Source organism: Taudactylus pleione, unplaced genomic scaffold, assembly GCF_031769625.1.
Source record: "Taudactylus pleione unplaced genomic scaffold, aTauple2 ptg000656l, whole genome shotgun sequence".
Lineage (NCBI taxonomy): Eukaryota > Metazoa > Chordata > Amphibia > Anura > Myobatrachidae > Taudactylus > Taudactylus pleione.
The window spans coordinates 963,457-991,001 of record NW_028285058.1 but is presented as its reverse complement, the minus strand read 5'-3'; the positions used below and the strand labels follow the sequence as shown (position 1 = coordinate 991,001).

The following is a 27,545-nucleotide window of genomic DNA, read 5'->3' as shown; positions in this document are numbered from 1 at the left end:
ACATATATATATATATATACACACACACATACATATACATACACACACACACACACACGTACTGTGCAGTTTTCTCTTGGGCGGGATCAGCTTTCTCTCCTTGCGGGGGGTCTCATCAATTTGCAAGTCATCCTCTGAGTCCATGATGAAAGGATCACCAGGGGATAGATCGGGATCCAATGATTCAGTTTTAGGCATTTTTGTACCAGATCCTTGGCGCCTACTTCCAGCTCCTACACGAATCTTCTTGCTACCGACCATACAAATAAAAGCCAACAATTGGAGCAACTTGCAGTATAAACAAAACAGGACCAAGCTTTATATCGTCATTCCCATTATTGCCTACCTTAGGTTTGTACCATTGGACAGGACCAATCTCAGCTTACTATCAGTTAATTCTGAATCCAGCAAGCAACCATCAGGCTTTTCATCGAGGTCATCCAGGAGGTCATCTCCTACCTAAAGTCAAATTCAAAAGAATAATAATGAAAAATAGAATACTAAAATATATTAAAACAAACAAAAAAAGATAGAACACCAAGAGCACATTAGTGGGTAAGGACAGCACGTTGTACAGTAGCTTCCCCAGTCTTTATTTTAAAACTGCTCTTTAAACTGTAATTTTTTTTACAAGGTGACAGAATTTGAGTGTGGGCTTAATTCAGAGGTGCACACATACCTAACGCAATGGCGATATTGACGCAGTTGGCTGATGTTTGAAGTATTGCACTTGCGTCTGAGTCACAGCGATCATGCGTCTCGATGGTTACCATCAGGTAAGACCGAGCGGATTTGGACGTAGAAGAGCGGCAATTTCCATGTGTGTTTTCAGATGGTGGCTAGCCAAACACGTGTTGCACTGACCCAGTTGGCCATGTTGAAACCGAGAAACTGCACTTCCTTTGCGCTGGTGTAAATAGTGCGTCTCAATACGAACAGAGTAAAAGATGCAGTCACGTAACTGCGTCCTCTAATCAGGCCTAGTCTGTCCACAATGTTTTAACAGTTACTATTGGCGAGTGAGATTAGACACTGCTCTTCTTCCTATATATTATTATATAGTAGTGCTGGGCAAAACCCAGCACCCACAGAGATGGTGTCGGAGGAAGACTGCCTAGACAAGGCAATTGTTTTGCAATCTCAAGTCTTGCCTGGGGCAGGGTGCAAGCCAATGCTGTTCTGTTGGTCTTGGTCTTTGCTTCCCAGACTGCTGCACCGAGGCAGGGAAATTGTACCACCTACACAACCGTGATCCTGAACTATACTTGTACACTTGACCTGGTATTATTTGTAGGCGAGTGATCTATGCAATAATACACCGGAAGAATTCCCTGTGGCAGCAGACCTGTTAGGAGCCAGTGAGGTGGTTCCGGTAGACGGCACGTAGAGAGGCCCAGGTGAGGAAACACTCTGCGTGGTCACTGTAAAGCCCAAACTATGATATTTCTGGCTTCAGCGCTTTGGGGGGGGGGGAAACTGCTTGTTTTGTGGGCAAATACAAAAATAGACATTTCAGCAGAAGTTATACAAAGAGAGATTATCCCACACCAGTATATCTATATATTAATTCCCACAATGTTAAAAGGTATTTTCTCATGTAGTGCATCTATAGATATATGTGACTCTAAGGACTTAAAATATATCTCTTAACACTATCGAACGATAAAGGAAAAAAAACAGGATTTTGGTACTTACCGTTAAATCCATTTCTCCGATTCCACAGGGGACACTGGAGCTTCATGACAGTGGGGTATAGACGGTGGGTTGAGTTGAGCCTGGCACTTTAAAAATCTACAAGTGTGACTGGCTCCTCCCCCTCTATGCCCCATCAACCCCAGTTTTAAAGAACTGAGCCCGAGAGGAGACGGAGAACAGACTGAAGAACAGAGAAGGAGAACAGGAAAAGAAACATCCAACATACTGACACACTGCAAGAACACAGCAGGCTGCAGTGATAAACAGTCACACAATGAAAACAGACAAAACTGCAACAGAACTGAAGCAGAACAAGCAACTGAGAACAGGCAAGAAGCACTGGGTGGGCGTCCAGTGTCCCCTGTGGAATCGGAGAAATGGATTTAACGGTAAGTACCAAAATCCTGTTTTCTCCTTCATCCACTAGGGGACACTGGAGCTTCATGACAGTGGGGACGTCCCAAAGCTACCCTCCTGGGGGGGAGAGTGCTGAACGCCCTGCAAGACACTACGACCAAAATTTGAAGCAGAAGCCGCAAAAGTGTCAAATCTGTAGAAACGTACAAAAGTATGAACCGAAGACCACGTCGCTGCCCTACAAAGCTGTGAAGCCGAGACACCTCTACGTGCCGCCCAAGAAGTACCCACAGAGCGCGTAGAATGCACAGAAATGGATACCGGCGGTGGTCGAGCAGAAGCAACATATGCCTGACGAATAGTCAGACGAATCCACCTGGCCAAAGTTTGTTTAGACGCAGGCCAGCCACGCCGATTAGCATCATAAAGGACGAACAGAGCCTCTGATTTACGTAGCCCCTCAGTACGGGACACATAAATGCGAAGTGCCCGAACCACATCCAAGGAGTGAGAATCCCCAGAAGAGTCCGACAACGCTGGCACTACAATCGGCTGATTCAGATGAAAACCCGAGACCACCTTGGGCAAAAAGGAAGGCCGGGTACGAAGTTCCGCCCGATCTTCGTGAAAAATCAAGTAAGGGGAACGGCAGGACAAGGCTCCAAGTTCAGACACACGTCTGGCCGAAGCCAGGGCCAATAAAAGGATCATCTTCCAAGTCAAATACTTCAATTCCACCTCCTGCAAAGGCTCAAAGGTGGATGACTGAAGAAAAGATAAAACAAGATTCAGGTCCCAAGGAGCCGTGGGTGGCACAAAGGGGGGCTGAATTCTAAGAACCTCCGGAAACAGAGCTAGGCGACGCTGGAAAAAAATAGAAAGAGCAGAAATCTGCACTTTAAGCGATCCCAAGCGTAACCCCGCATCGAGGCCTTTTTGAAGAAAAAGAAGAAGACGTGGTAAATGAAAAGAGGAAGTGGAGGATCCACGACCTTCACACCAGGAGATATAAGCCCTCCAAATGCGATGATAATGCGCTGATGTTACCGGTTTTCTAGCCCTAAGCATGGTAGGAATGACCGACCTAGGAACTCCATGGCTTCTTAGGATGGCGGTCTCAATAGCCACGCCGTTAAACGAAGCCGCCGTAAATCCGGGTACACACATGGACCCTGTTGTAGAAGGTCCGATCGTAGCGGAAGAGGCCAAGGTTCGTCTGCCAGAAGGAATAAAAGATCGGAGTACCAAACCCGACGAGGCCAATCCGGAGCCACTAGGATGACGGTGGACGACTCTCGTTTGATCCGCTTGAGAATCCGAGGGAGGAGCGGAAACGGTGGGAACAGGTACACAAGGCTGTACGGCCAAGGGATCAGTAAAGCATCCGCTCCCACCGCTGCCGGATCCATGGTCCTGGAGCAGTAAAGGGGTAGTTGATGATTTATCCGAGATGCCATCAGGTCTATCTGTGGCTTTCCCCATCTGCAAACCAGTTGATGAAAGACCTCGGGATGAAGGGACCACTCCCCGGGATGAAGATCCGCTTCCCAGTTGTCGACCCCCGGAATAAACACTGCGGAAATGACCTCTACGTGTCTTTCTGCCCACAGAAGGATGCGACTGGCTTCTCTCATTGCCATCCGACTGCGGGTTCCCCCTTGGCGATTTATGTATGCCACTGCCGTGGCGTTGTCGGATTGTATCCGAACCGGAAGTCCTCGTAACAGAGGAGCAGCCTGTATCAAAGCTCTGTAGACTGCCCTCAGTTCGAGAACATTGATTGGTAAGAGGGACTCCTGCTGCGACCAAAGCCCCTGGAAGTGATTGTCCAGAACCACCGCTCCCCATCCGCGGAGGCTGGCGTCCGTGGTGACCAAGGTCCAATTCCAAATTCCGAAGCGCCGACCCGCTAACAGATGCTCCGTCCGAAGCCACCAGAGCAAGGATATGCGGGTCCGGGGAGACAGACGCACCAGCCGATGCATCTGTAGGTGGGACCCGGACCACTGAGACAGAAGATCCAGTTGAAATATTCTGGAGTGAAATCTGCCGAATTGGATGGCCTCGAAGGAAGCCACCATTTTCCCCAGGAGACGGATGCAAAGATGCACAGATACTTTCCTGGGTCTGAGCACTAGACGAACCAGCTCCTGTGGCTATGGCCTTGTCCCTTGGCAAGAATATACGAAGCAGAACAGTGTCTAGAATCATTCCTAGGAACTGAAGTCTCTGGGACGGCAACAACTGAGACTTCTGGAAGTTCACAATCCATCTATGTTGAATGAGAATCTGATGTGTAAGGGACACTTGGTGTAAAAGGACTTCTGCCGTCGGAGCCTTGATGAGTAAATCGTCTAGGTACGGAACTATCGTCACCCCCCGAGAGCGCAAGTGAGACACCATGACGGCCATCACTTTGGTGAATACCCTGGGAGCTGACGAGAGACCGAATGGCAGGGCCTGAAACTGGAAATGAGCTTCCCTGATGGCAAATCTGAGGAAAGCCTGGTGAGGAACCCAAATTGGGACATGCAGATAGGCGTCCTTGATATCTATCGACACCAGAAACTCTTCTGCCTCTAGTCCCGCAATGACAGAATGGAGAGATTCCATCTTGAACCTGTGAAATGAAAGATACTGGTTCAAGGATTTCAGATTCAGAATGGGTCTGACTGACCCATCTGGTTTCGGAACCACAAAAAGGTTTGAGTAAAACCCTTGTTGTCTTTGTGCAGTGGGAACCGCCACAAGGACCTCGGCCAGCAAAAGTTTCTCGATTGCTTGACGCAAAATTAGTTGCTTCAAGGGATCGACGGGCAAACCTGTTGTAAAATAACGCCCAGGAGGAGTGAAAGCGAACTCGATCTTGTACCCTTGAGATACCAGATTTCGATCCCAAGTGTCTGGAGAAGTCAGTCTCCAAACCTCCGAGAAACGCTGGAGGCGAGCCCCCACCTTCGGATTTCCGAGATGGGATGGGAGCCCGTCATGCTACAGGCTTGTCTGCTGGCTTGGGATCTGGACGGCGGGCAATATTTGCTTGACGTCCTCTAGCACGGCCTCCTCGCCCCGCTGAAGACGAACCTCGCGATCGTCCATGAAATCTTGCAGATGCTCGAAAGGAACGAAAGGAAGGTCCCCTAAACGAGCGACGCGGAGGAGGTGCTGATGAAGGTAGAAAAGTGCTCTTACCTCCAGTGGCCAGCGAGATCCATTTGTCCAGCTCTGGACCAAATAAAATATCGCCTGTGAAAGGAAGAGCTTCCACTGCTCTTTTTGACTCCGCATCCGCTTGCCAGGCACGAAGCCAAAGTGCCCGGCGAGCAGAGACCGCCGAAGCAGAAATCCTAGCGCCTACCTGGCCGATATCTCTGGAGGCGTCTCCTAAGTAAACAGCAGACTCCTGAATATGTTCTGCCAAGGTAATCAGATCTGCCCGCGGAGTGCTGGATCTAAGACCCTCAGTCAATTGTTCCGCCCACTTTTCCACAGCCTTGTTGACCCAAGATCCTACCAAGGCCGGCCGGAGAAGTGCACCTGCGGCCGTATAAATGGATTTCAAAGTGGTTTCTAATCTCCGCTCTGAGGTTTCCTTCAATGTAGTAGCTCCTGGAACAGGTAACGTGGTCTTCTTTGACAACCGAGAAACCGAAGAATCCACAGGTGGCGGGGTCTCCCACCTCTTCCTATTTTCCGCAGGAAATGGGTAAAGAGAGAAAAAACGCTTAGGAATTTGGAATTTACGGTCCGGATTCTGCCAGGCTGCCGTCATCTGTTCGTCCAACTGGAGAGAAACAGGGAATGTGACGGCCATCTTCTGTGACCTGTCAAATAAGGAGTCTTCTAACGATTCTGGAGCTTCCTGGCCAGAAATCTTAAGAACTTCCCTTACCGCTAGAATGAGTGCGTCAATACCTTGCAATGCCTCAGGTTCTTGTGAGTAAGTCTCTACGTCTGATTCGTCCAGCATCTCCCCTTCCTCCTGAGACGAGTGATCCGCTGCCGAATCCTCATCCGACTGGAGAACCGCCGGAAGAGCCCTCTTTTTAGATGAGCGACTTACCGTAGCTTCAGGAGCTTTAGACGCAGAACCCATCACTTGAGCAAGGCTATTCACCGAGCGGACTAGGGGCCTGATTCAGAGCCGTTCGCTATTTGTGGTCGTTCGTTCAAAAACAATGGGTGGCTATTCAAATGATCCGTTCGCAAATTGCAGTCTGTTCCCACCTCTAAGTCTGAACGAGCGAGCAAAACATACGCTCGTTTTTTTGATAAAAACGCCCCCTGGCCGCACGCACCATACGTCATGTCCGCTATTTATTAGATTAATCGAGTACATCGTACGAACTGCTCGCTATTCTTGTGGTTGGTGTTTTCAACCGCTATTTTGCGAGCAGTTCTGAGTTAAAAAAAACCAAGTGACGTGGTCAATGACGCTGCTGTATTAAATATGCACTCCCTTAAAACGCCCGTTTTGACCTTTAAGCACGCCTGCGTTCGGATCTCCACTCCCCGTTTTCAAGCACCTTCCCCTGTTACCACCCACATACGCCTCATTCTGTCACTCAAAATAGCAGGCCCTCGCTATATTGCGTACCAACGTTTTTCGGCCGCACTGACTGGTTCGCGCATGCGTACTAAAAACCGTACGCATGCGCAGATGTGCGAACATCGCTCGGAACGAGCGTACTGCCGCTAGCGAGTGGCTCTGAATGAGGGCCTAAATTTTGAGCCCACGCTGGTTCTGCTAGAAAAGAAGGGTGAGATGGGCCAGGTAGATCTCTGGCAGACTCCCGTTCCCTACGGGAAGCGGCTAATTCAGAAGAAAGGTCCGCCATGACCCCGGCCAAACTATTTATGAAGGAGGGAGTGACAGACTGCGTGTTAGCACTGTCTGCTTCACACGTCTCGCACAGGGAAGACCCTTCGGAGCGAGCATGGGTAAATTTCTTCCTGCACTTAGTGCAGGCAAACAGCTTTTGTGATGCAGTTTTTTCTGTCCTGGATGTCATCATGTACTCACAGACAAGCACCACATACAATTCAGGAATGCAGAAGAAGTATAGGGAGAAGCAGAATTACAATAATAATGCTACTCAAGTATGGGAGCAGACAGAGCAGTATAGGAGGAGCAGAATTTCAATAATAATGCAACTCAGTAACAGGGGCAGACAGGCATATAAGGGAGGAGCAGTCAATAGGACCAGAAAGTAGTTAAAACCACCTTCTGTAATTACAGACCCCCTGTAGAAGCTGTCAGATTTCTCCTCTCCCCCTCCGCTCAGTGCCTTCAGTCTCTGAGGCGCCACTCCCGTTCAGAGCGCGCCAAACTAGCCCAGGCAGTGAAGGAGGAAGAGGAGGAGGGACCTATAAGCTCCTCCTCCTAATGGCCGCCGCTTTGTATGCGCGCGGCATACACTTATTCAGTGGGGACGTTCTCATGTGTCCCCGCACTGACAGCGGGGGCCAGCGGCACGACCGCCGCCAGTGATAAACGTGCCGGTGCCTTGTACACAAGCACCGGCACGCAGAGGCAGGACTGCTGTGAGCGCGCCTACCTAACAGCCAGCGCCGGTGTTCTATCACAACACCAGCGTGGCACTGACACCCGCTCGCTGCGCTGTCTTCAGACCCAGCAGATTATTTTCACCTCTCCTGCTAGTCAGGAGAGGTGTGCTACTCAACGGGCTGCTGCGGCCAGAGCGCTGGGCAGTGAGGGGAGAGCGGGGACCCGGACACAAGCCAGTGTTAGCTGTGGCGGGCCCCGCTGAGTCTGATGACTCCTAACTGCCTAAAGCAGCCTCCCCTCCATAGGGTGACCGGACACAGGCTGCAGTAGCCGTGTGGTCCCCTCTCTGGCGGCTCCCACGATGCAGGCAGACTATCACAGCTAACAGTCTGCCTGTCCTCTTGCTTGATTCTTTTACAAATCATATAAAAATTAATATAAGGGCTGGAGACAGCCCCTGTGCACCGGCTCTACTCAGGCACATTCTAAAAACTGGGGTTGATGGGGCATAGAGGGGGAGGAGCCAGTCACACTTGTAGATTTTTAAAGTGCCAGGCTCAACTCAACCCACCGTCTATACCCCACTGTCATGAAGCTCCAGTGTCCCCTAGTGGATGAAGGAGAAATATTTTTTTAATCTCAGTATTCTTTTTACTGTGTCTTATTTGCTTATTTCAATATCACAGTGATTTAAATGCAATAACAGACGTTATAGAATACTCAGATACATTGTAATTGTTTCCAGAATTCCTAATTTTGCAGTGTAGTGATAATGTTACAATTAAGGGGCCTATCCATTAGCAGATAAAATGAACGATTGAACAATATATTGTTCATTTTATCTGCTAATGGATAGGCCCTGAACGATGACAGATGCGCACTCCCGCAGCCGATAAATCGCATTTATCATCTCTCCAACATGTTGGTCAATTATCACATTAAGCTGTACGATATTAGCAATATCGTGTAGTTTATATGCAGCAAATGACGAACGACGAGAGACATTAGCAGCAGCTACATAGTGTTGCAGAGAAAACAAAATCCACTCCCTGAATGATGTCATGCCATATCGTTCGTCGTTTGCCAAAATCTGTCATGTACATGACAGATATCGTTCAGCACAACCAGCGGAATTTTCAAGGGATATCTTGTCTTTCATCGCTCAAATACATCTGCTAAGGGATAGGCCCCTTTATTCCTTCCAATGCAGCACTTGATCTAGCCGGTGTGCTAATTTCTGGCTTATTTAATATTCTCAGAAGGGATATAGAATATATTATAGTATTCCACAGGTAAGTCTATTTCTTATATAGGTAGAAAATCTTAAATGACCTCCTCATCATCATAAACCTGGCTACTTTAATATCACATCACTGGCACTTTATGATATCTTTTAATAGAATACAGGGAATATTATATAAATAAATAATAAATAATATACTGATCCCTTATTCCTTCTTTCTATATAAATATTACATACTCTTCTTGGCTAAAATGCCATTTAGTTTTCAGATATCATTCCTTCTATTATAAGTATGGACAGTCACAATCAGGCTATGGTAATGTTTGCAGATCCCTGATATAACAAGATATAGCTGTATCTAGACTCTATACAAGCCATTATTTATTAAATATGAATATTTAGTGATCTAAAGCAATAAGGGGCACCATACAATAAATCTGGTCTCATATCTTGATGTAAATAATCCGTGCTGTAGTTCCGAGGTCTGTATAACATAGCAGTGTAACTACATTTCTTCAGTGTGTGATTTTCCACTGAGATTTCCCCGCTATGTTGTCACGCTGTAGCCGTTATGGGGATCTCCTCTCCCTCTATGCGGCTCTCACCTAATTAATACACAGATTGGTTATGCACTTAAATATAAAAGTAGGTGGCTATATTTTCTTCTAGAATGGCAGGGAGAAAGATGTATATTATTCCCACACTCCCCCCCATTTGCTACTGTATAGCCAAGAGGATAATCTGGCTGTACCACGCCCTCCTTGCATCCTGTGGCTATTGGTGGAGATTCTAACCGCTGTGCTGTATTTCAAATATAAGAACATAAAGGTAGTGGTATGGTGCACAAAATCACGTATATATACAAAAATTCATAAAATCTAACTTTTAATAGTTGATTCCAAAGAAATGGCGAAATTTTTATTTATATTAGTCTTATTTATAAAATCTGTGTCGAAGATTGTGTATTCAATTAAACAGATTTAGGGCCATATTCAATTAGCTGTGAAAACGGCTGGGTTTTTTTTGCCATTGGTGAAAACAGGTGTTTTTACAAAAACACAGGCAAAAACTTCCCCTAGGCCCCCCGGGGGGTGCCTAACCCTAAGTCCCCAGGAAGGATTCAATAATCCTAACCCTTCACCCCCACAACGCAGCTAAGCGCTCCCGACGCCCGGTTTACCTACGATCAGTATGCCGGGCGTCGGGATTTTGGCGTGGGGCTGATGATAGGCGTTGGTATTTAGACGCCTAGGATTAGTCCCATGCCGGGATTTCACAGTTGGGAAGGCGGCGGTCGGCATTATTGTACACAATGGGTTATGTGAAATGGAAACCGGAACAGCAATGTTAGATTACTAGTGTAACCTACCATTTCTTTCTTGGGAACCAAGGACTTCTGATTTTGGATGTCGGACAGCTCTGAGCTCATGTCATCCTCCTGGCTGTCTTTACCCTTCCTTCCACCTTTCTTCCCCAGCTCCTTTGTTTTCAAGCCCTTTTTCTTGGAACCCTTTGCCAAAAGGGACATCTTGACAGGAGAAGAAGTGCCAGTAATTGGACTTCGTGTCATGCTCAAAAGATTGCCCGTCTTTTCAATACTTTGATGAAAGATGTCCTGGTAAAAGAGAGAGAGTCTCACACAACAAGCAAGTGGTGCAGAGAGTATATAAAGCAAATAGGTGCATAGTTGGAAATCCAAAAAGAGTGAGACTTGCCTCCATGAGTCGGATTTCTCTATCCAAATCCTTGATGAGCTGACCAGTGATGATGGTCTCAGGAATCTCCTCTTCATGATCCATTAATGCCTGCAAATCAAATCATGTCCAAATGACACGGAAATACAGAGGGATATCAGAATGACTTACAAAATACAGTCTAAAAAAAGCTTTAGTTTAAGTGCAAAGGCCCCGGGCCTATGCAAAGAGGACGATATTAAGGCTTTACTTATCAGAAAGAGCACCTCTTTCTTGGTCCAAGCTCTGAACGCTGTATTAAGTGCTTTGGCTCCATGCAGTAGGTAAGACGCTGGGTGTCTCCTGTTCTCCCGAAGACCTGAGTAAACAAAGTTACAAAAAATACTTTAAAAAAAAAAAATTTAAAAAATTTAACTTCGCAAAATGCTCATCAGAAGCCATAACGCAGAGGGAGCACCAGCGGCACTGGGAGTCCGATCACAAAACCATCCAACTGGAGCAGTGAATAAATCAAGAAAATCTGATGATGTATTCCGTACTGCCACAAAACGTGGTAATGAAAGCACAAATACATGAAACAGTGGGGTAATACGCTCACCTCGAAACGTGTCAAGTAAATGTTTCCCCACGTACCAACAGATAGACTCAAAGTTTGGAAACTTAAAGAGGTCAGCTGTGCTTAATCTCTTTTCAATCTCATACGCTCTGCAAAAAAAGATTTGGAAAATCATTTTAACTACACACACAAAAAAAAAAGAAACAATTCAATATAGTGGACAATGGAGAAATGGACTGGTCTACAATCACTTACCTGAGCTGCATGGCAATGTTAAGACTGTGAAGAAAGTTTCCTCCAAAAGCTAAACAGTCCACTGGGGTTAGCACTCCGTGGATCCAGCCTGTGGAAAGAACATATTCCTAAGTATTCAATCCACCCAGTGTGGTGGACCATATCTCTGAGCATTGAAGCACACCCTGGCATTCGGATATGGTTCCGTTACCTGTAGGGATGAAGAGTGTCTGGCCCTGTTTCACTGGACACCGGAAGCACTTGTCTACTTGATCACCAAAGAACATTTCATTCTGGTTTGAAGAGCTGCTCCAACATTCGAACAGGGCCAAATTAGTTTTAGTCGGCTGTATCAGGTAGAAAATCTTCTCTCCCTGTCGAAAGAATGTAGGGTATCATTATTAAAACAAAGTATCTTTGTTTAATTTTGCTGTACACAGTACATACCGGGCTGGGAAGTCCCAAAAACAAACACCCAACGTGAAAATAAAATGGGAAAAAAAAAAAAAAGTATTGTACAGAACATGGGAAACACGACAGATTTCCAGCTAGGAGAAAGTTGTATGAACAATTATAAAATTCCAAATCATAAAAAGAAAACTTAAAAATAAGGCGCAAATATATAAGGCAGCATGGAATTATCATAAATAGACAAATCACACTAACTTGTCAAATACTATACATACAAAAACAATATGACAATAGATCCTAGCGCCAAATACTCAGTCCAATCAATTTTTCCGTTTAAAGATCAGAGATGATGAAATCTTTTTATACATGTAGTGCTCCACCAAGAACATGCAAAATAAACAAATGGCAGTGCATTCTTCCTTCCGTTAATAACAGTATCAGCAGACTCCACAGTCTGCAGCAGGATAAAGACTGTTCTGTGTGAGGTGCTGCTAGAGCTGGTGAGAGGGAGGCCTCCCAGCACCTCACATAGAACAGTTATCCTGCTGCACAGTCTGTGGAGTCTGCTGATACTGTTATTAACGGAAGGAAAAAAAAGAAACCTTTATGAGAGTCATTGCATCCATTTACAAGTAAGCCACAGTGTGAGCATTCTGGGCTCGTTATTACCCCACTTGGTTGATGTTTAAAGAAACCGTGATGTGATTTATATCCTACCTCATTAGGTATTACCCATGTGAGAGCATTTGTTATGATATATTTATTGATTTATTTACCAGTTATTTATATAGCGCACACATATTCCGCAGCGCTTTACAGAGAATATTTGGCCATTCACATCAGTCCCTTCCCCAGTGGAGCTTACAATCTATATTCTCTACCACATGCGCACACACACAGGTTAACTTTTTTGTGGGGAACCAATTGACCGACCAGTATATTTTTGGAGTGTGGGAGGAAACCGGAGTACCCGGAGGAAACCCATGCAAGCACAGGGAGACTATACAAACTCCACAGAGTTAGGGCCATGGTGGGAATTGAACCCATGACCTCATTGCTGTGAGGCAGTAACGCTAACCATTACACCGGCTGTGCTGCCCTGTGATAAGAAGGCACGTCACTACGGTGCTCCTTTAATGTATCATACACATGAGGATAACAAAAGGCATTTATATTTTGACGTCCTTCCCTTGAGAGTTTGGATTCGTGGAAGTTCTCTAACGCACTGCCATTTGTTTATGTTGCATGTTCTTGGTGGAGCACTACATATATAAGAAGATTTCATCATCTCTGATCTTTCTTGAAATGGAAATGGCGCAAGGATCTATTGTAATTTTTTTTGTATGAATTATAAAATTCCAATAGCTGTATTATCTAAGCAGGGGATGGGTACGGGACACCGGCGGTCAAAATCCTGACAGGGTTGGTATACAGACACTTTGTTGGTCGGTATGCTAACCCTCCCCCTATCCCTACCCTATCCCTCCCTGATGCCTAACCCTTACCTCCCTACCTAGTGCCTAAACCAAACTTCCCATTTCTGTACCCTAAACCTAACCCTCCCCCATTAGTGCCTAACCCTAGTACTTACCCTCGGGATACCAGCGGTCAGGATGCAGTCGCCAGCATTCTGACCGCTGGAATCCCCTACGTCTGTATTTTAACCGCATCCCCTAAGCAGATACTGATCATATTATATTGCAGAATAAGCACAGATTAGTAACACAATTGTAATGGGAGCTAGGAGAATTATCCCGGCTCATTGGTTTTCCTGAAATAATAAGAGATATGGTAAGAACTTACCTTTGTTATGTCTCTTTTTCTACGAAGTCCATAGGGTCCACAGGGTGACCTTGGGGTATAGGTGATGATGGGAGTCATTCGGGTACCACGCAGGTTATTTTTCTTCCCAGGATGCACTGGGTGACTCTCCTATACCCCGCCTCGGGGCCAGAGGCTCTTCAGTCTCGTAGAATGCCAAAGGCCGGAGGAGGACAAAAGAGAGAGAAGAAAGTCTGGAACACTCAAGAATCACATTCTCACACAGGAGGAGACGGAAAACTGGTGACCAGAGCGAAGCCCATCTGAAGCACAGGTGCGTCAGGGTGGGGGCCCTGTGGACTTCGTAGAAAGAGATAACAAAGGTAAGTTCTTAACATATTTCTCATTTTGTACTTCATGGTCCATAGGGTGACTTTGGGGATGTCCCAAAGCAGTACCCTCAAGGGTGGGGATGGAGTGCACATAGGATAATCCGCCGCCTGAAGGATGCATCCAGAGAGGCAAAGGTATCAAATGCGTAAATACCTCAGAAAGGTATGGACAGAAGACCACGTGGCCACCTTACAAAGCTAAACAGCTGAGGCGCCACGGCGAGCTGCCCACGAAGAACCCACAAACCAAGTAGAATGAGCAGTAACAGAGGGCGGTACTGGAAGGCCCTCATGAATGTAAGCCTCAGAGATCGCCCTGCGAAGCCACCTAGTCAAAGTTTGTACTCTAGGGATTCCACAATAAGGGATGGCCAGCCAATAAACAAACAAGGAGTCTGACTTCCGAAGGGAAGTAGTACGGTCCACATAAATCCTGAGGATACGTACCACATTCAATGAGGCCTCACCTGCAGAGAGGTCAGGAGAATTAAAGGCCGGCACAATAATTTCCTCGTTAATGTGGAAACTAGAAACCACCTTAAGAAGAAAACCAGGGTGAGTGCGAAGCACTGCTCTGTCCTGGTGAAAAACCAGAAATGGGGGACGACAAGATAAATCCTGGCAGAGGCAGGTTTCCGTGCTCTGAGAATGGTGTTAACCACAGAGCCGGAAAAACCCTTGGACCTTAGGAGGGATGTCTCAAGAGCCACGCCGTCAAAGACAGACGACCCAGGTCCGGGTAAAGGCAAGGACCTTGAGACAACAAGTCCGGACGTTGAGGCAACAGCAACGGAGTATCGATCGAAAGACTCTAAAGATCTGAGTACCAATGACGTCTGGGCCACGCTGGAGCCACCAGCAGGACAGTGCCTCCTTCTAGTTTGAACTTCCGAAGCACTCGAGGAAGAAGGGAGATTGGAGGGAAGAGGTACGTAAACTGGAAGATCCACTCGACTGACAGAGCGTCAACCAAGAAAGCCTTGGCGTCTCTTGTCCTGGACCCGTACAGTGGCAGTTTGTGATTCTGTCGAGAGGCCATGGAGGTCCACGTCCGGAAGGCCCCATCCGTCTTCTAGGAGCTGAAACACTTCTTGGTGAAGAGACCATTCCCGGGATGCACGTTGTGACGGCTGAGGAAGTCCGCTTCCCAATTGAGAACTCCTGGAATGAACACTGCCGATATGTCTGGTAGATGGCCTTCCGCCCATGTTAGGATGCGTGACACCTCTGACATTGCCACCGGACTTCGAGTCCCTCCTTGATGGTTTATGTAAGCCACGGTCATGGCGTTGTCTGACTGACCTTGCACGGGTTTTCCGTGAAGTATGAGTCTGGCTTGTTGTAGGGCCCTGAAGACTGCCCGAAGTTCCAATATGTTGATTGGTAGAGCAGACTCCTCTGCTGTCCACCATACCTGAAAGGAGTGTGGATAAATCACTGCGATTTAAACCCCAGAAATTAGCGTTCCTTGTCAGAAGGACCCAGTCCGGAATCCAGAAGGGATGCCCCTCCCTTGGTGAGGTGGACCGACTGCAGTCACCAAGTCAGAGATAGACGCACCTCCGGAGAGGGTACCATCGCTTGTGTCCTTATCCGATGGGGGTAATCCATCCCATTACTAAAGTGTGTAAGTGTGTGTGTTCTCAAAAAAATGAGGGTGCACTCACCAGACTTCATAGAATGTTCATATAAAATATAGTTTTATTATATTATAATATAATATAATATATATACATACACAGTCAGGTGCATAAATATTGGGACATTGACAGAATTTTCATATTTTGGCCTCTATTCACCACAATGGCTGTGAAATGAAACCAACAAGATGTGCTTTAACTGCAGACTTTCAGATTTAATTTGAGGGTAATTACATCCAAATCAGGTGAACGTTGTAGGAATCACAACGGTTGCTATATGTGCCTCCCACTTTTTAAGGGGCCAAAAGTAATGGGACAAACTAAACAATCCTAAATCTAACTTTCACTTTTTAATATTTTGTTGCAAATCCTTTGCAGGCAATTACAGCCTGAAGTCTGGAACGCATAGACATCACCAGACGCTGGGTTTCATCCCTGGTGATGCTCTGCCAGGCCTCTACTGCAAATCTCTTCAGTTCCTGCTTGTTCTTGGGGCATTTTCCCTTCAGTTTTGTCTTCATCAAGTGAAATGCATGCTCAATCGGAATCAGGTCAGGGGATTGACTTGGCCATTGCATAACATTCCACTTTTTAGCCTTAAAAAACTCTTTGGTTGCTTTTGCAGTATGCTTCGGGTCATTGTCCATCTGCACTGTGAAGCGCCCTCCAATGAGTTCTGAAGCATTTGACTGAATATGAGCATATAATATTGCCCGAAACACTTCAGAATTCATTCTGCTGCTTTAGTCAGCAGTCACATCATCAATAAATACAAGGGAACCAGTTCCATTGGCAGCCATACATGCCCAAGCCATGACACTACCACCACCATGCTTCACTGATGAGGTGGTATGTTTTGGATCATGAGCAGTTCCTTTCCTTCTCCATAATCTTCTCTTCCCATCACTCTGGTACAAGTTGATCTTTGTCTCATCTGTCCATAGGATGTTGTTCCAGAACTGTAATTGCTTTTTTAGATGATGTTTGGCAAACTCTAATCTGGTCTTCCTGTTTTTGAGGCTCACCAATGGTTTACATCTTGTGGTGAACCCTCTATATTCACTCTTGTGAAGTCTTCTCTTGATTGTTGACTTTGACACATATACATCTACCTCCTGGAGAGTGTTCTTGATTTGGCAACTGTTGTGAAGGGGTTTTTCTTCACCAGGGAAATAATTCTTCTGTCATCCACCACAGTTGTTTTCCGTGGTTTTCCATGTCTTTTGGTGTTGCTGAGCTCTCCGGTGCGTTCTTTCTTTTTAAGAATGTTCCAAACAGTTGATTTGGCCACACCTAATGTTTTTGCTATCTCTCTGATGGGTTTGTTTTGATTTTTCAGCCTAATGATGGCTTGCTTCACTGATGGTGACAGCTCTTTGGATCTCATATTGAGAGTCGACAGCAACTGATTCCAAATGCAAATGTCACACCTAGAATCAACTCCAGACCTTTTACCTGCTTAATTGTTAATGAAATAACGAGGGAATAGCCCACACCTGTCCATGAAATAGCTTTTGAGTTGATAGTCCCATTACTTTTGGCCCCTTAAAAAGTGGGAGGCACATATTGAAACAGTTGTAATTCCTACACCGTTCACCTGATTTGGATGTAATTACCCTCAAATTAAATCGGAAAGTCTGCAATTAAAGCACATCTTGTTTGTTTAATTTCAAAGCCATTGTGGTGGTGAATAGAGGCCAAAATATGAAAATTCTGTCAATGTCCCAATATTTATGCACCTGACTGTATAAATATACATATATACACACACACTATATCCATCTCATTACTATAGCATGCCCCTGCTGATATCAAGTCTCGCCAGAACCCCATACCAATTGGCTTACATGGTATTCCCCTTGCCAATACTTAACACCCCCCCCCCCCACACACACACCTCCCTCCCTCCTCCTCCTCCTAAGCCGACATGGCAGTCTCCTTACTATGAATGAATGAGGGCCCTGCCGTGTGGCTTACTATGAATTGGGGAAAAGGTTTGTATAGTCGTTGATCACCCGTATGTGATATGTCACCGTTCAGTATCCACAGTGTAGATTTGGGCACCAAGTCTGGCATTCGCGTTTATTCATGGTGACATATTACCATCCGAAAAGGATACAATTACCCATATCTGACTGTTTATTTATTTGCCTAGACCTAAATAACTGTTTCAATACAGGATTTAACCCTAGGAGAATCTCCATACGGTTGATCAACGACTATACAAACCTTTTAAAGCGGTCATTATAGCCAATTTATATGTGTGGTGCTTTTCATGCTATTGAAGTTTTTTTTATGTACCATTAAGGGTTTTTTACCTTTGTGAGATGCTAATTGGATTTTGTATTTACGAAGGATAATTAGTACTATTTTATTATTTCATGTAGCAGGTATCTTAAGTGTTTTATGAATAAAACTTTACATTTATGCAAGATCGAGTTGTGCTAAATTGATTCTGCCATTTAAGATTTTTTAAGTATTCAGCGCAGAGTCCAATCTTGTCCCAGTTCAAAGTATGCCATACAGTAGGGTCCCCCAATTCAATGTATGTGTCATGGCAGGGCCCCCAATTCATAGTAAGCCACACGGCAGGATGATCTGGCTCGTAAACTATTAAGCTGACTCCTAGATTTTAGAAAACATTGCTGAGCCCTGTCCCAATGAAGGCAGGCATGGGATGAAGCCAGAGAAATGCAATGATTAAAAGCCGCAGTTGTACAAAATTGGGGACTGTGCTTACTGTCTTATATGAGGGTGGGGGGACGGGGACCTTAAATATACATTATATGTATATGGGGGTATATAATACACTAGGGACACGTGTGTGTAAAAACCATTAACATATGTGCTGTGCATTGCGCTGACTACCTATTGCATCGCATCAAAAACTGTGCACTTAAAAATTAAAAAGTGTCACCCTAAGTGACCACCATCCTGCCCTAAAAAAAATATAAAAAAATCCTAGAGTGAACACTAGCTCCACTTTATTAAAAAACAAAACACTTCATTGAGCTATCTTTTATTGCACATGCTGCAATAATTTTTCATGTAATGCTTTTGTACTTAATATTTGTAAATATACCATTGTCACCCTTCCTGCAACCCCCCTTTAATGGTGCATACACACGGTCATATTTGTCAGATCTCTCAGATGAAGGATTTTACCAAAGAGTTGAACGATTTGAACGATTTTTGACTGCATTAAAATTAATGGAATCGTCCAAGTCTGACTGCAAACACATCAGAAGTCAGATATCGTTATCTGACCATCGGGAATGCGCATCGCTCATCGTCCAGGCATGTCAGATTTTCCTTCAGATATGAACAATTGAACGATTTTTTAAATCGTTATTCAGATCTGAAGAAAAATCTGACTCTGTGTATGCACCATAACATAGCCCTTGTTCACCAGTTTGTTTCCTATGTGAACAAGGGCTATGTTATGGTGCCTTATTTGAAAATAGCAATACAAAACTAAAAAGTAAACAGTAGAAAGCTTACGTAACCAACACATAAATGTGTGTAATATATATACAAGTTTACAAGAACAGCAATTTTAAACCCGTGCCCACATATTGCAGGTGTGACACGAGCATGGTTTCCGTTGCTACTATACTTAACCACTACAAGAAATTCAGCATCACAGACATCCTTACCTTTAAAACATGGTACCAGACAGAGGTGCCCCCAAAGTCTATATGGAAGTCTGTATAACTGTCCTTCACTCCCATCAAGCAGTACTTTTGAACATTCGGTCTCTCAAACACACTCTGCTCAGGCCACAGGTTCTCAACCCAGGATAGCTTGCGTACAATCTTTGGCGTCTCCACAAGGTTAGACAATCTATTAAGCAAATATATATATATATATATAAAAGAGTATGTGAATAAAAATGGCAAATAGGAAAATGATATAAACCTTAGGGAATGTGCTTCCTCTGCAATTACCACACCTGGTCTCTGAGAACTCCAAACTGATGACGTTCAGCACTTTCTCCCTCTTAGGGCTATTGTAATATTTCACAAAGTCCTTTATCTTCATCTTTAGGTCAGCCTGCCTGGCCACGTCGATCACATCAATCTCCTTTTCCGCCCCTGTAGACAGAGGGGGTTGGAATTGTTACTTTATTATTTTTTATATTAGTGTTCCACAAGGGTTCTGCAATACTGTACATAGTGGAGGAACACAGTAACTTTACACAGTAAATAGTCTAAGAATACAAATTTATGGATGCACATAATTCTAATCTGCAGATTCCGTAATTACGTAGTGACACAAGAGCTTACATTCTAGAAGGGCTGTTGGTGGACACAAAGGGTGGTACTCAATTGTTTCAGCGTGCCCGATCTCGCGGTGAACTATTTAATTGATGCCGATCTTCGAGTTGATCTCGTCCAAAGGGGTCGGGTTTAGCTGCGCAAAACGGCTACACCAGACCAAAGTGCTGGGTGTGATTGCGAAAAGTGCCGTTTGGGAGCATTTCAGCTCGCACCTCCTGGGGAGTGCGAGCTGAAATGCCGGCGCCCGTAGCTGCTCACGCCCGACAGGAGCAACAATTGAAACAGCTCCGTCGGGCGCAATGAGGAGTTGAAACTAAAATTTTACCTAAAGGGAGAGTGGGGAGCAGAGATGGTTATTGTAGAGGCCATAGAGTTAGGAGGGGAGAGAGAGGAGTTTGGAGGGAACATTTGAAGGCAGGGAGGCTGGGTGAATGTCTGATGGAGCGTAGGAGTGTATTCCAATAGAAAAGAGAAGCACGGGAGAAATCCTGGTGTCCGGTGTGGGGGAAGACTAGGCTGCAGTCACTGGAAGAGCGAATAAGGCAGGAGGGAGAGTAAGTGAGACTGAAGCTGTAGATGTATGGAGGTGAGCAATGGTTGAGGGTTTTAAAGGAGAGCGAGAGGTGTTTGAATTTAAATCGGAGACGGACAAAGGTGGAACCCGGCAAGAGAAAAATGAGGAATTACTGGACATGCACAGTGAGTTTTTTTTAAAAGTGGAACAGAAGGTGGAATTAGAAATATTAGATTATAGTAATAAAACCAAGCAGACAGTCACTAAAGCTGCATACTACAGCTTACAATACAAATATACAGTATATATAATGCGTGAGCAAAAAAAAGGCTTGTGCTAGTCTTAAAATATCAAATCGATAAAAGTTACAGTTACAAAAAAGGGCTATTACATACTAAAAGCAACTATAAATGAATAAACTTACCCACATAATACTCCACATCATTCACTGTGAAGGAAGGAGGAGGAAGCGTCATTCCCAGCCCATCCTTCTTTAGAACCAGAATTGGGACACTGAAGCTGTTTTCCTCCAAATACTCTACCGTCAGCTGAGCTCCCTGAGGTTTCAGGATCACTTCATCTGCACTAGAAGTGTATACAACTCATTCAGGACCAGTGTTATAGAAAAGGACAATTAAATGAACCACACTCACTATGAAGCTAGCTATACACTAGATCAGTGGTTCTCAAACTCGGTCCTCAGGACCCCACACAGGTCACATTTTGCAGGTCACCCAGCAGGTGCACAGGTGTAATCATTACTCACTGACACATTTTAAAAGGTCCACAGGTGGAGCTAATTATTTCACTTGATTCAGTGTGGAGACATAGAACCCCAAACAGTGCATGTTTTCTGAGGACAGAGTTTGAGAACCTGTGCACTAGATCAGGGCTCAACAAATCCCGGGGGCCAGTTCGCCATGGCTACCAGATTTTGCTGCCTGGCTACTAGATTTTGCAGTGAGGGAGGAAGCAGATGCTCATCAGCTCTGGCGGAGATTCGTGCCTATAGTATTGCGGTGTTCATATCATGCACAGGAGGGCATGTGCTGAGTGTCACCTGCGGTGACTGCTGTGCCTCTGTCCGTCCCGGCCTGCACTGACTCCTCCTCTCCATCCTGGCCTGCTCTAATCCCTGCCGTCTGTCCCAGTCTACGCTGATCCTCCTGTACGTCCCGGCTGTCTACTGGCTCCTATCTCCGGCTGCATAGAGCTCTCTGGTAGTAGGGTCTATGCGTGGCCAGGTATTGCGGAGCGGCTTCAGAGGGATAGTTGTGTGACCACGAGGGGAGGGGGGTTTTGTTGTACTTTCTGGCACCATTATTTCATGCGAAATGTGGTCACTTATTACTAGAGGGTGGGAGGTGGAGCAGGGGAGCTGTGCAGAGCAGTGAGGGGGCCTCCATTTTACTATATCCATTCAACTGTGACCATTTTGTGGACTAGTATATAGTGTGTATACTATGCTATGCTCCTCACTCACTCCTGTGGGGGGGGGGGGGGGGGGGGAGACGGTGGTCTGGCTCCTACACTTTCATTCTGGCTCCTAGATTTTAGAAAAATTTGTCAAGCCCTGCACTAGATAGATTTTTCAATCAAACTGCGCAAATTTCTGCCAGTGGAAGTTCCCAATAACGACGGTACACACTGTACAATTAGAGAAAAAAAAAAAAAACACCTTGATTTTCAGATGCTTGGATCGATAATTTGCATATGTCCCCCCAAAAGGATTACATTAAAAACTGGAGGAAATAGGGTCAAATTGCCATGAATGCCCACACACTACACAAGATTGGATAATCGAAACAGACCGTTTTTGGGCCATTTTTTTTCGGCATTTGGCAAAAACTATGTCGTCTACACACTGCATAAACAAATCAGCCCGATATCCTGATTATTGACCGATCTGCTCTATAAAATGTATAGTGTGTACTAGCTTTAAACCAAGTATGAACGATAGCTCAAGAAATCTGTCTGCAGAGATCAGCTTCTGAGATTAATAAAATATGGATCAAAAATTTTACATTGTAAGCATGAAATGAGCATATAATAAGGAGAGGATCCTGATATTAGGTGAGATCTTATTAGTAAAGAGTTTTGCCCATGTTTTCCTTGTGAGGAGAAGACCACTCACTGCAGCATCATCTGGAGACCTTAACAATTAAAGTGCGTACACACTAGACTATATTGCTCCCTGAGCGATATCGTCTATTGTGTCCCCGGTAGGACACAATAGACGATATTGTGACATTGAGCACACCCGCTGAACGATATCATGAACGATATCATTAACGATATCGTTCCGCGCTGGGCTCTCTCCCCAATTCCCCAACATGTTAACCCGATGAACGATGATGACGAATGACCTGCGGGAACGCGCGTCGTCGTTATCGTTCATCATTTTTGAGTTAAAAATGGACGATAAAGTGGACAACTGAACGATATCATTATCGTTCAGTCGTCCACTTTAATCGCCCAGTGTGTACGCACCATTAGTCTGAACTTCAAAGTGTGGCATCAGATTTAAACCTAACTTTATTAGTCTGTTTAAGCAACTCAGGTTACCTGGGGAAGTTCCTCATTCTCAACTCCTTAATGAAGCTCGCACTCCCAGTCTGCACAGGCTTCCCCAAGTCCTTGGTCACAGAAATATCTTGCTTTGAAGTTCCACGCCTTCGTTTCACTGAGTCATGAAAAACAAAGTTAACTAACCCCACAAATAACATCGGGGGTCACTGCTCAGTGGAACCGCTATGCTTTTATACATTAAACAAGTGATAAATAATATGGAGTATAAACAGAGGTTGAGAAGTTCTGTTACAAAAAAAGCAGGCACTTACTAACAGATGGCCCATGAGTGATCTGGCAATTAGGACAATGATACAGGTCAATCTCTGATGCTTTTTCCTCCTCCACCCCAACACAACTGTCATTAACAGAAGAGAGGAGACTATTAGCAAAAGCGGCACAAAGATTTGGAAAAATAAAAACTTACTGTAAGAATAAAACTTAAAAGGACACATTTAATATATATTTTTTTTTAATTAAAAACAAAAATGTCTTGTGACCATAATTGCACTTGTATACTCTAGTTTAGGGTGCAAAATGGGCAACACTACTAATCAGTGATCACATAAGTACCCAATGTCTACAGCATAATGAACAGCAATAGGCCAAACAGTCAAGGGAGTTAAACCAAAATAAAATTATTGTAGCTTCAACAAACTAAAATAATAATTAAAAAAAAAAAAAAAAATAGTAGAAAGAAACACTAAGCACAATATTTCACCATCACAACATATGGTAGTTACTCAAGAGGTTATATAAATGTAGACCATAGCCAATTTTCCTTTTTTTTTTGGACCTTTTCTCTCCACTGATAAATCTTACAGGGGGAAGGGGGAATGAAATTGTTTTTTGCGCACCAGTTAGTAATGTACGCCCAACAAAGCTATTCAATTGTTACTCCGATTGGTAACCACAGTACTCGCGCTTGACGCACCCAATTGCAACGGGTTTAGCGGCGTAAAGCAGCTAAACCCATCTAAAATGCCCAACTTTTTGCAGAGTTCTGCTCGCCACCTCAGGACGGTGAGAGCAGAAATCTGGGCGCCCGCGTCACTCATGCCCGTTTGGACCAACAACTGAATAGTTCCGTTGGGTGCCCAAAAAACATTTGAATTCCCCCCTTATAATACAAAATGACTTATTTTAACAAACATTTCTTTTAAAAATTATTCTGTGTAATGTGGAAAGAGTTTACGTATTTCCACAATAAGCACCTTCCACACAAGTAGTTACTTCCCTGCATAGCAGCTCACTGATGCTTGCACCTAAAGGCTCTCTACAGCAAGCAGCCTAAACATTTGAATGCAAAGGGTTTTGCTGTAAGATACATATTTAATGCATGATATTTTTGTACAAGGTCATCCAATTAAAACTGGATGGTATGAATGTTGACTTATTGGAAAACACTTGGGTATAAATCATCCTAGTTTGAATGCTGTTGTATGTCCTTGATAATGGTCCCAACAGGGACTGAAACATCAGAATTATTATTAGTCTTCCTTCTAGCACCCTGCACCGTCTGTCACAACCGGTGCAGTTACTCTTTCCTGCCTGGGGTGTTGCTCTCTGCTCTGGTGCTTCTAGCACACTCAGATGATGCAAACTGCGGATGTTACGCAGTTGGTGTGCTAGAAGCACCAGAGCAGATAGTGACACCCCAGGCAGGAAAGAGGAACTGAACTGGTTTTAATAGGGGCTATAATGAACACTAAATTAAATGGTTTCATTGTGGTGACTCACACATGGAGTGTGTCTATCATAGTTTCATCTGTAATGTCCACAAGTGGAGCATTCATAGCACCCCACCTGATGCATTTGGAAGAGAACAATAATGTGCTTTAAGTCCTCTCCTGTTTACATATTTAACAATCATGTGTTAATCCATTAGCCGATGTTCAAGCAATACTGAAAATACAGCGTTTATTTCATGTTTACAACACAAACATCACATAGGCAAAGGAGTGGATATACAGGATGATCAATGGAACCTCATCATTATATTACACACAATTTGATATATTACCTGCCATGGAACCAGTCTTGACAAACATCGCATTCAATCATAAAGCGTGTCACATCATACGGTAGGCGGCACAAGCAATATACTGGCACAGATGCCATCTTAGATGTCCAGTTTCTCACTCCAGACCGTACAATGAAAGGACTCCTTATTCTCACTTGATAGACAAAATAAATGTAGGCGTGAAAATCCAAGCAACCCTGTATATCACCGCTGCCAGTAAGAGCTTGCCAAGTGCTGGTATGAAGGGAATATCCTTTTCATATAGGTCTGGAATTTCATTTATTCCTCCCCAAAATCACCATATGAAGAAACAAAAAATATTACATAAGGCCTCAAGGCATACAACAAAGAAACAGCTTTGTGACCATCACCAATCAATCCAGTGCACGAGCTGGATACACACTGACAGATATATTGGCCGATCAATTGATCGGCCCATATATCGGGTGCCTGTCGGCCAGTCTGTACCAGCGATGTGTCTGTGAACGACGTCGTTCACAGACATATCACTTTGGCTCTGCCCATCGGACAGTGTGTATGGACGGTCGGCTGATCTTGCAGCAGAGGCCGAGGGGATGGGGGGAGAGGGACACGTTCCCTGGCCAGCAGGACTCGCGGAAGGAGACAGATGATGATCGTTCAGTGTGTATCACTCGATCTGCAGATATATCTGGTCAGTGTGTGCCCAGCTTAAACATGGAAGGGAATGATAGTATGTCAGATTCCAGGACGCAAGACTTTATATTAAATCATGCTTAGCCTGTGTGGAGATAAGCTGGGTACACACTATGCGATCCATCGTACAATATATTGTTCTGTCGCGGATTAGAATATTACATCGTACACATCATATAGTGCGTATGCCCGATCCATCATTCCTGACGGTTGTTCATATCATCGTCCCACCTGCTGTCTGGTACGTCAGATGGGACGATGCAATGAACGATGAGGTGTAGTAAAATGCAGCATGTAACGACACACTGAGCCATCATACACCGGATCGTGCAATGTATCGTTACATCACATCATCACATAGTGTGTACCCAGCTTCAGACCCATTTGTTTGAACAATTTATGATTTGTGACCGTATACTGCAAATATTTTGCATAACGCCCGGCAGCACAACACTTTAAACTAGAGGTTCCCAAACTCGGTCCTCAAGGCACTCTAACAGTTCAGGTTTTAAGGATAACCATGCTTGGGCACAGGTGACTTAGTGGGTGGAATTCAATTGTTTTCGCGGCCCGGATCTCCCGTCTAAAGTGACCGCGCCCAAAGTGGTAGGGTTTAGCCGCGTAAATCGGCTATCCCTGACCAAAGTGCTGGGTGCGATCGCGAAAAGTGCTGTTTGGGCGCCCAAACAGGTCACTTTTCGATGATTTCAGCTCGCACCCCTCTGGGGCTGCGAGCTGAAATGGAACGTCGGCAGCTGATCGTGCCCGACAGGAGCAACAATTGAATAGCTCCGTCGGGCACGTTGGGGGCAGGAAACAATTGAATTCCGCCCGATTAGTCTTTTGATTTAACCAGTGTTCAACCATGGATATTCTTAAAACCTGGACAGTTAGGGTGCATTGAGGACAGAGTTTGGGAACCTCTGACTTAAACCCCCCAGAAGAGTGGGAAGATATATTTACTTTGCATTCTGTTCCCACTCTGCTCATAATGTAAATTCTTGACTACACTTCATCATTACAATTTTATTGATAGTTATAAACCTCTATGCAGGTGCAATAAAACAATTTAAAATGAAATTTAACAAACTAAAATAATCCCATAGCACTATAGTGTACAATATGCAAAGCTACAAAAACCACACACATTGCCTATGTAAACATGCAAAACTCACTCCATGGTTTATTTTGTCAAATTCTGCTGTCAAATCTTAAACGTTGTCTACTCAGCCTGCAATTATCTAATTACACTGCTGCCCATGGCACCTGAAGCATTACACACACACACACACACACACACATTATATATATATATATATATATATATATATACACATATATATACACACATACACATATATGCACACACACACTGATTTAAGGTACCATTTCGTTACCTTAACTTGGACTAGATGTTTAGCTCCCTATGGGGTAGGGATCATCTGACTGCGGCTACAGAAGAACGATGCTGGGGAAACCTGTCATGAGCCAGCGCCTGATTCTGTGACGGGCCCGGCCGCGCGTTTTACCTGAGCCCGAGGCCTGGCTGCCTCACATCCAAGCCGGGCGATCCGCGGATAGAGCGGGGTGAAGGGAAGCGGTGACCCGGGAACGGTAGAGCTGCAGACGGTCAGAGGGCACACAGAGCGCGGGACAGACGGGACTGAGACCGCGGAAGCCGCGGCTTCGGTAGCGGAGGGGACTTAGGCCTTCGCGACGCCATTAGCTTGATAGCTCCTCCCAATGTCAACACATCACAGCTCGGCGACATCTTCGGGTCAATAAAGTTGTTTGAAATTGATAGACGGCGTTCGGCGCCATTTTGGTGGTGTCACATGTGAATGAGTTGTGACATATATGACTGGCTATGTATTACCGCTTAAGGAAGTGCAGAATTGCTTAGCTCCCCAGCTTCAGGTCAGCATATTATATCTTATAAATTCATGGTCCCTGTTTGGCATTATGTTTATCTCTGGCACACAGGCCTGGCAAC

General features: G+C 44.9%; 1 protein-coding gene across 3 annotated transcripts in view; it reads right to left on the bottom strand.

Annotated features, from left to right (window-relative positions):
- The window catches only part of PHF8 (PHD finger protein 8), a 47,856-nt gene extending 20,512 nt beyond the window's left edge, over window positions 1-27,344 (bottom strand). For 2 of the 3 annotated variants that reach the window (XR_015872398.1, XM_088455490.1), the window contains exons 1-15: window positions 26,950-27,344; window positions 24,878-25,031; window positions 23,127-23,212; window positions 22,852-22,969; window positions 20,711-20,871; window positions 19,445-19,586; window positions 19,149-19,335; window positions 11,500-11,662; window positions 11,310-11,397; window positions 11,097-11,203; window positions 10,765-10,856; window positions 10,520-10,609; window positions 10,174-10,419; window positions 347-459; window positions 63-250 (exon numbers count right to left, since the gene is read on the bottom strand). Coding sequence is in view for 2 of the 3 variants with exons in the window: in XM_088455490.1 (XP_088311616.1) it covers window positions 63-250; window positions 347-459; window positions 10,174-10,419; window positions 10,520-10,609; window positions 10,765-10,856; window positions 11,097-11,203; window positions 11,310-11,397; window positions 11,500-11,662; window positions 19,149-19,335; window positions 19,445-19,586; window positions 20,711-20,871; window positions 22,852-22,969; window positions 23,127-23,212; window positions 24,878-24,975 (1,879 nt within the window). In the remaining variant the exon portion in view is untranslated. The remainder of the gene's footprint in view (window positions 1-62; window positions 251-346; window positions 460-10,173; window positions 10,420-10,519; window positions 10,610-10,764; window positions 10,857-11,096; window positions 11,204-11,309; window positions 11,398-11,499; window positions 11,663-19,148; window positions 19,336-19,444; window positions 19,587-20,710; window positions 20,872-22,851; window positions 22,970-23,126; window positions 23,213-24,877; window positions 25,032-26,949) is intronic. The other variant, XM_088455491.1, reaches the window with a different exon arrangement.
- Window positions 27,345-27,545: the final 201 nt, after the last annotated feature.